The sequence below is a fragment of the Leptosomus discolor genome, chromosome 3 (assembly GCF_034619465.1).
Source record: "Leptosomus discolor isolate bLepDis1 chromosome 3, bLepDis1.hap2, whole genome shotgun sequence".
Taxonomy (NCBI): Eukaryota; Metazoa; Chordata; class Aves; order Leptosomiformes; family Leptosomidae; genus Leptosomus; species Leptosomus discolor.
The window spans coordinates 18,108,587-18,120,988 of NC_141393.1; the positions used below are offsets into that span (position 1 = coordinate 18,108,587).

Sequence of the window (12,402 nt, forward strand, 5' to 3'; positions counted from 1 at the left end):
AAAGTTTGCAGTTCCACCCATCTCCAGTATGGATGCAGCAGCAGCACCTGGGCTTCTTTAGGTACTGGGCTCCACACAAGTGTAGGAGGCTGCATTAGACTGCTGAGGGAGCACATGCTGTCCAAACAGCTGTCTCCACCTCCTCTAAGCAAATCAGATGCAAATAGACCTGCCTCATGGACCACCACTTGGGTAAGGAAGTTTTCAATTAGTCAGCATGTTAAACAATCATGCACAAATTATTTTTTAGCTCCCCCCGCCCCGGTGAATGGAAGGTATGGACATGGTATCCCATCAAGAAACTGCGTACGAACAAGACAAACATTTACAAACATTTGTCACTGCAGGAATAGTTAACTGAGCACCAGCTCTAACAGTCTGTGTACCTCTCGTACTGTGCCTCGTACATTAGTTTGTTTTTTGAGGTCTACACAGCTCCTAGGGCTGTCTTTGTACAGACCACTCAGAACAGGGTCAGGCATGACCTGGGCCTTTGAGAATAGCAATGTTGATAGCGTAAGAACATCTACAAAAGAACAAGTGGGTTAATGCAGGTTGCAGCTGATCGTAGAACCAGGCTGCATTTCAACCAAGACTGGCATTCACATCCTAGTAAGAGTAAAACATGACACCCAAAGGAGTGACAGAATATAGCCTAATTCATATGTGAGCAGTCAAAAAATGCTCACTTCGAATTATTCTCCTTTGGCCTGAAAGATTACTTAATTTCAGAGAATTTATACAGGTGAGACCTACATTTCCCTCAGAACCTTGCAGGCAGCTGAAATTCCAGAAGCTAATAAAAGATAATCAGATTGACTTGGACTCTGCTTACTTGTTGGGAAAGGGAACTCTTTGTTGCAGTCCAGATGAAGCTGTGCTTCCAGAGACAGGGTCTCAAAGCGATTCACAAAGAACTCCCAGCTCAAAGCTGGAATATCTGCTTTTAGAAAATGAAGTAGCAAAAGCTTACTAAGAATTGTGGGCCTGTCCTTGACAACTGTGTCAAACTGGAAATCAAGGCAGAGGCAGAGACCCTATAGAGGAGAAAAAAAAAAAGAAGAAAAAAAAGAAAAAAACACACAACAGAACTGAGATGTGAAAACTTGAAGCATTTTTTAAAGCAAAAGGAGGTCAAAGCTCAAAACTTCTCCTGTTGATACATACAGGATAAAGGTAAAAGTAAGGTAAGTAAAGATATAAATGAACATCATATTTAGAATGCAGAATTTGTGAAGATTTTGAGGAACACAAAGGTAGAGGCAAAGTTCTGTCCTACCACACATTTGGTACCCAATACCAAAGTACTCTTTTCACACATTCCTGCCTGAGAACAAGCTTATTTTTAGGCAACTGGATCAAGCCCTTAACTACAAAAACAATAAAATCACCAAGCCCAAACAGATGAAGAAAGATTATGTGGTGAAGTGTATCAGAAGCAGTTTGCTTCAAAATGCTTCTGTATTTTATTTGCACTAGAATCTTGGATTAGTGTCAAGACTTGTTTGAGAAGAAAATCCACAGATTAAACATGAAAGTGCAGTATGCTGATAACATCTCAGTGAATTCAGTGAATTCAAGTTCTCTGGAAAGTATTTTGAAAAGGCACTATATGGAATAAAACTAGCAAGTACTACCAGCTTTTTATAGGCAGTAACACCAAATTTTTTAAGTACATATTCATTCTGCTCTCCAGAGAACTATAACTGAATTGTGTACTATGAGATTTTTTTTTTTTAATCTTGCTTGTATACATAAGCTCTGATCCACTTTCATATCTGCTTAGTTTTAATCATGAGAATTCTGATTGGCAGGGTCTCTCACATGCTTGAAATTGCATGCCAAAGTAAATCTTGAAAAGATCAAGACCATGTTTGGCTTTTCTTGAATACATTTTCTCTCTGTCAGCTCAGCAGGGTGTCATAAGACTTATAAACTTATTAAAAATGTCAATAAATTTTAAAATAATAAAAAACATTTACAGCTTTCTATGACAGCAATTCAAATGCAATAGTAATCCTTTGCAGTCAAAGTTTTTGTGGTTGGACTCAATGATCTTAAAGGTCTTTTCCAACCTAAATGATTCTATGATTCTGAGTTGGGGCTAGGGCAGTATCATCTCCCTTGGCTATTTTGTGCATATGTCAATTCCCCAGACCCATTAGGCTTGTCTAAAGAGGTACTAGCAGTGACCATGATGCTGTATGCCTGAACCACTTTGAACTTCGTGTGAAAACTCAGATTTCTGTTTGAATGCATTTTTTCCCACATAATGAACCTACCTGTAAAGCTGGCCTCTTTATGGTGTCAAGTAATAGCCCAGCTCTTGTAGCTACTGCTGGGTTGACATCTTCCACAGCAGTCAGGAAACAGCAGAATGCATGAGCCAAAGAGTACTTCAGCAGGTGGTTTTTTGTAACAGAGTGAATATCCAAAAATCTGCACAACACAGCCACTTTCTCCACTGTAGCAGCCATACCCCCAGACAAAGAAAATATGCATATTAATTTAGACAATGGCTTCTTTATGTCCTGATTAATATACCTCCCCTAGAAATATGCACATCTGAAAAAGTAGAAGAAAAAATAGCTGGCAAGTGCTGTAATTTTTATTACCCAAAATATCTCATGTTCTCCTCTATTTTACTGTATTGTTGTGCCATAGTTTCACATCAGACTATCTCCAAAACTCCCCAAAGAAGCAAAAAGATAATCATCTCTTATAGGTCTCCTCAGTTACAGCAGAGAAATCTCTACCTCTTCAGTGAAGCAACAAAGAGCAACTAGTGCACATTTCTCAGGCCTACCTGCTTCAAATCTCATCTTCCAATCTTTGCTGTTGAAATTGCTGTTTATGATTGTCCAGAAAATGTCCGCTCCATGGGGAAGCGAAAGTGCATGAAGAAGAAGTGGGACTGCCAGGGAAGAAAGCTGAGAGAACTCAGACTTCACAACTCCCCATAAGCTGAAAAGACCAAGAAAAGAGCAAGCCTGATTATAAAAAACGCTCCCTTGACATCCTTTCTTCTCAGTGTCTACCCTGTATTGTTGGTGGGAATGCACGTTTCATGAGAATCTCTATAAACCATCCTGGGCATTTATGTGAATACTATAGAGTTACCGGTAGGAGAACAGAGTTACTTGCAAATCTTCAACTACAGCAGTTTTTCTTGAAAATCCAGGTTCAAATATCCCTTACATTGAAACATTTTGACAAGAGTTTGCCTAATTCAAGGCACAACTGCCATGGAACATAATCTATGTCATGAATCAGCAGTTTCAGCACGACTAGCTTCAGCGCATAAGCCACATGAACTGTCTTGGCACCATGAATCATGTGTATCCATGAATGACTAAGATGTCGGGTGTTCACATTTTGCTGGTATTTAGATTAGGGACAGATTCTCTAGTTTCTAAAACCCTACAGTTTCAGGAGATGGTCAATGAAATTAATACAGAGCAGCTGTAAGCACTTATGAACACACTCTATTTCAGAACATCGTATGCTGATGTTTATTCAGTGACTTTTCTGCAAAAGTCTCCTTCTCCAAAGAGAATCTTAAAATGCACAGATTTCAATCCAATTCACTTTGATTCTAAATGAAGAAGCTTCCTTTACCTCTTAAAAATAAGACGCAATACTTTTCTCTCAGCTTTAATGCTAACGCCCTGTAAACTGTGTGCCTGCCTCTACATCATCCTTTATTTTATTTTGTCAAGTCAGGGAAGACAACTCAGTCTCAGACAACGCTATTATTCGATGTAAGAAACTCTGACTCACTGCAGAACAACTGGTGCATGACAGAGTAGCTATGTCGGACAATGCAGGGTACCTTGGTTTCATTTGCAAATTCTTACTTAGCTTGGGAAATGTTCCCTTATGCAGTTACTTAACCTTTCCACACTTCCCTACCATCCTTTGTTAATTTTTCATACTAAACCTGCAAATTCTTTGATGCCAACAATGCACGTATAATTGGAGAACCAATGAAGTATGAAGACAAAATATATGATGAAAACCTACCTTGCAATCAGCATGTGATCTTGAATATAGGCAAGAAATTGTGGATGGTCCTTTCTTGCTATATACAGGCATTCCCCATGAAGACACAGGATCTTCAGACAGTTCAGCATGTTAAAAAGAATGTCTGGTTCTTCGAACCTTGACATTTCCTGTGTAAACAGATGTACCACTCTCAACACAATGACACCACTTAACCAAAAATTCAAACTAAATGAACGAGTAGAATAATCAATGTTACCTGCAATATAGTGTATATGAGCTTCAAGGTAACTGGAAGTTGCTGATAACAAAATTTTCTTTCTGTGTCATTCTTTATCGCTGTTAAAAATGTAAGTTACACAAAATACCATTAAAATTCTCTCATCTGTGGATTCAAAATAAAACTAAAGAATGTCAGTGATGAGAGAGAAATTAATTCTAGCCACAGTAACCTTGCAGTCAATAAAGTTACAAGAACACAGAATTTGGCCTGAATTTGGTATGCCATGGTTTTGCTGCTTTGTATGTTCAAAACGACATTTCTTCTAATGTTTTTTTGAGAGACAGTCACATTTGCTATCAACATAAACACAGCCTTTCTATTTAATTAATACGATGAGAGAACTAAATGCATGAGGAAAAAAACGACCATGAATTATTGGACTTGAAAGACTGTTTCAGAACCTTGTATTCTACATGAGTAGAAGCATTTCATCTAAAAACTTAGTGAAATACTCAACCTTCTCACCCTCCACCTACCAGCATTTTCTGTGGTCTCTGTATGATTTCCTGGGTTTTCTCCATGTTTTGGTGCCAATTTGTCTTCCTCTTCTCCTTCAGTTCCTATAATAAACTCAGGTCTAGTATACAGAAGACTATCCTCGAGGTTATCTGTAGGCTCCTTTAAGAATATAATAAGTTAAATTTGTTTCTTGAGGTTATCTAAATGCATGAGGCCATATCCTGCTGTTTAAGTTACATTTGGTGTGATAAGCTGAGCTCAAATGAGGCAGACGCCGTCTAGTTCCGTGCACACTTGTGCATTCAAATCACCTGCATATCTAAAATTCTGCATCAGCAAATGCACACTGACAAGAAGACTATGTTCCAAACGTGGATTTAAGTGACAAATTAACAGAAACTGTATATCCATACTGGAGCTGAGGTGGATCCCATCGTAGGGCTGTGGTTTCACCAAACTTGTCATCCTTGCCTCAGAGCGGGAACAGGCAGGAGCAGGGCGTGTTTCCTACACTAACTGTAGAGTGACAGGCTTAGAGGGAGAAGCTACCTCAATTACTTTTACATTGAAAAAAGGACCAGGCTGGAGTTACTTCTGCCTGTGGCCAAGAGCTAAGAGCTCAGCAATCTGTAAAGGTTGCCATTGCGACCTTTATGTTATAAATTGCAAAGTGGTTCCTAGAAACGGCACCCAACCCCAGTACTCAAAAGACTGCACCACTTGCTACTTTTCAGTTGAGGTGAGAATCTGAATTGAAAGGGTACGAGATGAGTTTTCTAGCACTGTATACATATGCACTATACCTACTATTAGCATACACTTCCAAATGGAATTCCGAAACTTTTACACATCAAAAGGCATCGCTATGGTCACCACCAAAAAAGAATTACTAACAAACATCCTGCCATTACCATGGCACAGCAAATGAGCACTCGGGAATAAGGGGAATGATGCTGTCCTCTGAACCATCAGATGGAACAGTTACGTACAGCAGGCTCACAGCTTAAAATAAATTCATCACACCACAAGTAATGCTTCAATTCTTCTGTAAAGCTACAGAGGACTTTAATGATGACTAGCGATTGGAGAGTACGTATCTGTGTCTGATAAATCTGGATACTCAAACTGAAGTATATTCTGGTTTTCAACAGTGCTCAGCATGTTCAACAATCAAGCACCAAGTAAGGCTTGCTCACTTGAAAACTGATTCACTCAAAATCATTAATCATTTAAAAATACCTGCTCTTAGCTTTCAAAAGTAGACGAAAAGCAGCAAGTATTAATGTTTCATGTTTTATTTAAGACACAGTATTATAGGAGTGGCCTTCTAAAAAGTGAAGCAGCACTTCAACGTTGATAGGGGAAGAGTTCATACTAGATGAATATTGTCATTTTCCCAGGGTTCTTTGAATCAATTCAAACTTAGGAAATTTTACAGTTCAATGGCATTTTGCTTTAACCTCCCAAATCCTCCACACCAAAGGTCAGCGCAGCTTTGCTCCCTTGTGCACAATGTAATGAGAAGGATCAAGAACAGGAGTTTCAGCACACCAATACCATAGGCCCTTTCCTGCTCTACTTACCACAAGCCTAATTTCTTCTTTTGGAGCAAGCTGTTCCAGCAGCTCAAAACCCAGCTGGTAACACAGAATGCTGGACTGACACAGACCACATTCAACTGCTTTTTCATCTTTCTGACAGGTGTGAGAACCACCCCAGGGTGCCTGGAACACATTGTTTATGATGGATATTATATCTTTTGAAATGTTGTTCTCTAAGCCCAAAGTGACACCGTCATCCTGGAGTTCCATCTGAAAGAGAATAAAAAGAGTAACGATTTATTATTTATTTAAAAGCCAGAGCACTAATTATTCTGCCTCCTACATTTCTGCCAGTGTTATATTGCAGTACTAGGAAGAGCCTGAGATAAACTGGAACTCACAATTTTAAATTGCCACTGGTGTTGAGGCCCAAGCTCAAACATCTAGAGTAAACAGGCAATTTCAAGCACAGGATCCATGAATTTCACCTGGGACAGTTATCCAAAACAGTTGGCCTTGGATTCACAATGCTATCCAAAAACTATGCATCTAATCTAAGCCGCCTATCAACAAGCCTCCGCTTCTAGTCTGTAGAAACAAACGTAGGTCCAAGAAGTTCCTTTCACTCATATCAGCTATCTAACATGAACGTGGAGGTATCTAACTTCTCTTCATTGAATGTGAACCTGTAACTCCTATACGGGCAAAGGCAGATGACAGCTCTAGAGGGATTTAAATGTCTTATACTTCACGTCAGTCCCTTAGCAAAAAGGGAATCGATACAAGACTAAAGGAGAGCCAAAGACAACTACAGAACTTCAGTGTCCCTTCAACATTGGCATTTTCCTTCTGTGAGTACCTGCTTCAAGATGAGATCAAACATCAGAATGAAGCAATTAAGATTCATTTCATCATCTTCACAGTCAAAATCAATTGTTTTTCCACTGGGGTGTCCAAAGTTCTTGAAAGGGCTGTGAAAAGGACTACGCAATGGACTCCGAAATGGGCTCTGGAAGGGGCTTGGGAAAGGACTCAGCATGTTGTGCTGAACTCTGCGCCCAGGGTCAGAAGCAACGCTTACCTGAAAACATAAAGAATCCACACGTTGGAATGATTGTTACACGTTTAAGGAATCTCACTCTATATGAAACTGCAGAAAATAGCAAGAATTTTGACAGCTTTAATATTCCCTTCTGTAGCTTTTCTGCAAAATCTACATGTGTCCCTTAATGCCATTAAATGATAAAATATGATAGAAGCACAGGAACCATATCCTGCACGGATGTATACATTCTTTTAAGGCATGTGGCTGACATGCATTATCTTATTCCTACTAAAGTGGAATTTTAACATCATAAACCAAACACAAAATTGGTGCAGGCAGTAAAGCGACCATCAGGTTACAATGACTTGCTCCATGATCCGTGGACATGAACTTCAATAATAGGAGGCTACGTCAAGAGAACAGTGCAATTAAGGCTATACCAAGGATACAGGTAGCTGGAAATGAACCAGACACAACAGTAACAAGATGTGCATCTCTGCATTGATTTATGTCCACAGCACAGCAGGCCACCTAAAACACCCTGAGAACTTCTTATATGTTGCAGGGAGATACACAGTGAGACAGACACATGAGGTCTATTTTTAGGCCAGCTATGGTCTGAAAGACCAGACAGTAAGTTTGTCTGTTTTTTCTGCTTAGTTTACAAGTGGTCAGGGGCTAGGTGTGGGAGTGCTCTTTGTGGAGCTACATCAGAAGACAGGCAGACCACATGTAAGGAATCATCAACTGCCTAGATGCCATAGTTTCTTAAATCTAAAGATCCAACCTTTCACGCACTCCTGTTCCTGCTGTCCTTGAAGCACTTTGTCCAGGACTACTGGGAAGTTAGTCACATCAGTCCAAATACGTGTAGTGCCTACAGATTTGTATGTGTTTTCTTCCAGACTATAAGCCTTTGACAGCCAACTTGAGATCAATTTTTGCATCTCTTGGATGGGGAAAAAACATACAGGGAAACAGAAATAAATTCTGCTCTGTCACCCTTCCAAAACATACCTAGGCCCATCAAATTTGTACTAGAATATAAAATCTCACTCAGGGTCACCAGTTGTCTGTAGAGTTTGTTATTGACGGTTATTAATAGAAAGTGCAGAGAATGAAAATGTTTGGAAAAGATACCAAGAACACTCCAAACATATCCCAAACATACCAGTTCATTAAGAAAAAAACGCACAGTTTTTCTGCAGTTCCTATCTGCATTACCCTTCCACTGACCCTGTGATAGAGTGGTATTAATTGAAGAAGTCATGCCAATTTTTTTCCATTTTCCAAATTTAGAGTGTTTCCAACCACATGCTGCCATATTGAAAGATGACTTTTTAATTCTTCACATGCATTCTATTAGGAAAACAGTTCTAAGCAAAAAAAATAAGCAGGATAAACAACAGTTACCCTCCGAGCTGCAAGATTTCCCGCCAATTCACTGACTCTCGATTTTCTTTGATTTGCTAACTCTTTTACAGAATTAACTCCATCAGAAAACATGCTGATTAATAACTGAAGAGGAACAACAATGTCTAGTTCAGATAACACCTGAGGAAAGAGAGTAAATAAAAAAGCATGAGTTTCAAGTTTGATCAAAAATGTCAGCTACTTTATAAGCACCTTTATCATATGATCCTCAGTTCAGCAAGTTTCACACATTTCATTTCAGGATCAAGTGAGGTGAGCTGCAAGCTTAGATTTCTGTTAGAATCAGGGCAAAAAAGAACTGGGGAAAAAAAGGTATTTTCCAAACATTTCTTGGCATCCACTTGGTGCACCTTGAGATCAGTTTTATGCACGAACACACAGGGAGGTTGTTCCACAAAAATATTTCTGTAAACCAAAAGTATTATCAATACCTGAATGAACAATCATTTACTGTATTTATTATTACTTAAAACTGAATTTCTGCATTTAGTCTAAGAATCCAGTCAGAATGGCAGCCTACAGATGTCAACATAGTGGCAGGATAGTTATCTGCAAATCGCTGAGGGAATATTCGTTATCTATTTTGTCACCAATACTCAGACAAATATGAGCTCATTCATACTTGTCATGAACTGTCATTAGGTCAAGAAAAATCTAAAAAAATAAAAAAATCAAAAAAATCATACTTCACTTGAAAGCTCTGCATACCTGAAAAGTGCTACAGTCATCAGGTAAACTGGTCTTTGCAGAGGCTTAAGCAAAATAACCCTCAGCAGAAAAGAAGCAATAATGAAGAATACAGGTATTATTCTGAGGTGTTATGGAAAATTTTATACCCTTTTGAATTTGCTGTTCCCAGCTGACATGATCGTCCCCGCAGCTTTTGAATACGAACATTGGGTGAATGCCAGTTTTGTGGGAAAATACAGTATAAAAGGACCAAAGCAGCAGAAATCTCAATGGGTACAGTGCTAGTTTAATCCAGTTCTCCATATGCAGGAACAACTACAGCTGGTTCTGGAGTCTGGAATTAATTTTGTAATCTACAGACCAAATTTCATGCAGACTGAAAACTACTGCTGGCAAAAAGTCAGACAGCTGAATGGCCCTAAAGACACAACTAACATTCAACGGTAAAAGCAATTTCCAGGCTTCCATTATATCGCCCATGATGGGCTAATAATATAAAGCTTCCTGGGATCTGTCTACCAATCATCTTTACACTGGTGCTAAGCAAAGGGCAGAAAGGTTCCACAATCCTTGGAAAACAGGCACTTTTTTCCCCCTCTTTTTTTTTTTTCTTTTCCAAAATCATAAGCTGCTTCAGCATGACTTATCAAGAAGAGACACTTACATGCAGCCAAAGCAATGCTTGCTCTTGCACAGAGGATGGATAGCCCGTGAATCGACAGCTAATGAAGCCAAACATCTCCTCCATAGAGAAAGGGAGAGGACAAAGTTCAGTGTCAAACATTTTGCTGAAAAGTAGAACAAAAATATAGCATCACTGAGTTGCCACGGCATGCACTGCGAAAGATGTAACAGAAAACTGGTAGAAAGGCATTCTCCCTACCAGATGATGCTTCTGTAATCTTACTTGCATCCTCACCCTCCAAGGGATTTGACACAGGTTGCTGATATCACCTGTCCTGACTGCACAACGTCATCTCTGAATTTGGTGATGTACCTTAAGAATTTACATCACATCTCATATCATGCCCAGTTTCATTTGATAACAATACCTTTTTCAACTTCCAATGTCAAAATTGGAAAAATTCTCATCTCACCACTCCTCCACTATTCCATGTTTACACTAAACAAGTTTACATCAATACCTACAAATATAAATTTACAGTCAGTTTTAGAGCCTCTTCATCAGTTAAAAGGCAATGTGAGGTTTTCTTGTCAAAGGTATACACCAGACATGAAATTATGACTCAGACAGCCATCAGTCTTATTCTGGTGTTTTCTTTGCTCAACAGAGGAAGATATTAGCTAAATCAATACAAATCATCTCTTTCAGTGCCAGCTCTACTAATCTCCATCATTTCTCATCAACAGCTGGCCAGGAGGAGAAAGATGCTTCTTCCACCATGTTGCAGGAAGCCACAGAAAATGTGCCTTGCTCACAGCAAAGCATCATCCATGTATTTGGCCCTTGATACAAATTTGAGGATCTCAGTAGTAATAAAAGGAAACTTTCCCAAAGTTTAAGTGCTTTAGTCTAAAGATAAGTTGTAAACAAATTCAGAAGCATTCACTCACTACTGTCTATTGCACACAGGCGTTTTTATTTGTTGTCACCATCTTATTGTGACAAAAGCCTCAACGATCAACATATCAAATGATAGAAAGGTTCCTACATATGTGTACATACCTCAACACTTCCCGGAACTCTTTCAGTTGATTATCAGGCACTTCCGTCCTTATAGCTTCCAACCATTCTGGCATGATACATTCCCACACTGGCTGGTTTATCACATTGTATGGAATCAAGCAAAGAATTCGATTCAGCCCTTCTTTTAATTGGGTCACAGCACTACACGACTTGTCCCAGTATCCACCAACCTGTGGGTATTTCCAGGAATCACACTTATGAACGATACTTCCAGTCCCTGTAACTTGCCTAGCACCATAAATTTGCTCAGTGTGTTGCAGCCAGGAAATTGTGGGGGGTGATCATCAGTACCTTCCAGCCTGAATTTAGAATTCAGCCATGGGGGTTGCATTGTTTTCTTCCTCTCTCATTTGATTCATGATTTAGATGAAGTTTGCTCACTTCCAGACCATGCAAAGAATAACCTCTCCTTGTTTACAGTTCTCAACAAGGGACCGATTTGTTTGGTCAAACCTTCAATTATTCACTCTGAGCAACTTGTTACAGCGCTGGGTCTTTATTTTGAAAAACCTTGGTCTGTACCAGGTGTTCTCTTGTGGTTGTTTGTTTTGGGTTTTTTTGAGGGAAGGTTCTAAGCGATGGAAGCCAAAAAATATACTTCTAAATAAATAAGAAACCGGCCTACAGGGATTAATTATTCTAACTGACCACGGCTCACATCTGCTGTTCCTGACTAATGGCTCTAGAGATGCCTGCTGTTTTGGCAGCAATTACCGGTACTCTCAGCCAACAACTATGTTTTCTCCATTCATCACAGCTAATTTCATGGCTCTCTGTTTTCATGTTCTACTGAACCCTTGCAAATATGGCAAGTTGTCAACCTAGTCTTAAGTATTGCAGTGGGGGTAATAAAACTCAAAAAAGGGGCTGGATCCAAGACAAGAAAAAGATCCACAACAGATTACAGCATGAGGTTGAGTCCTTCCTTTCCCCTTTAGCCTCAAAGCCCTGATGTCTTTTCTTCAGTTCTAACATTCAATGCATCCATCCACCTCTCAAATTCCCTCAGCTGCCCTCCAATCCTCTCACAGACAGGTGTACCTTCGGAGAGATGGTTTGCAGTAAGACACATACACATGCTGGTCTGCACACGTACAGCAAATCCCATATATCAGATCAGGAAAAACCCATGGATACAGACTTCATCCCTGATGATGTATGCATCACATCAAGTTTTTATGGCCCTTCCTAGTCTAGTTACTTAATTTTAGGAAACAAAACCAACCTGTCCTCTGGACAT

General features: G+C 39.5%; 1 protein-coding gene across 4 annotated transcripts in view; it reads right to left on the minus strand.

The window, feature by feature from the left end:
- UNC79 (unc-79 subunit of NALCN channel complex) overlaps positions 1-12,402 on the minus strand; it is a 110,829-nt gene that overhangs the window by 66,929 nt on the left and 31,498 nt on the right. For all 4 annotated transcript variants that reach the window (XM_086462331.1, XM_086462330.1, XM_086462329.1 and 1 more), the window contains 11 exons: positions 11,142-11,332; positions 10,119-10,242; positions 8,744-8,884; positions 7,145-7,366; positions 6,328-6,555; positions 4,762-4,903; positions 4,262-4,341; positions 4,024-4,172; positions 2,807-2,964; positions 2,283-2,464; positions 836-1,037 (listed from right to left, as the gene is read on the minus strand). In XM_086462331.1, the coding sequence (XP_086318457.1) occupies positions 836-1,037; positions 2,283-2,464; positions 2,807-2,964; positions 4,024-4,172; positions 4,262-4,341; positions 4,762-4,903; positions 6,328-6,555; positions 7,145-7,366; positions 8,744-8,884; positions 10,119-10,242; positions 11,142-11,332 (1,819 nt within the window). The remainder of the gene's footprint in view (positions 1-835; positions 1,038-2,282; positions 2,465-2,806; positions 2,965-4,023; positions 4,173-4,261; positions 4,342-4,761; positions 4,904-6,327; positions 6,556-7,144; positions 7,367-8,743; positions 8,885-10,118; positions 10,243-11,141; positions 11,333-12,402) is intronic.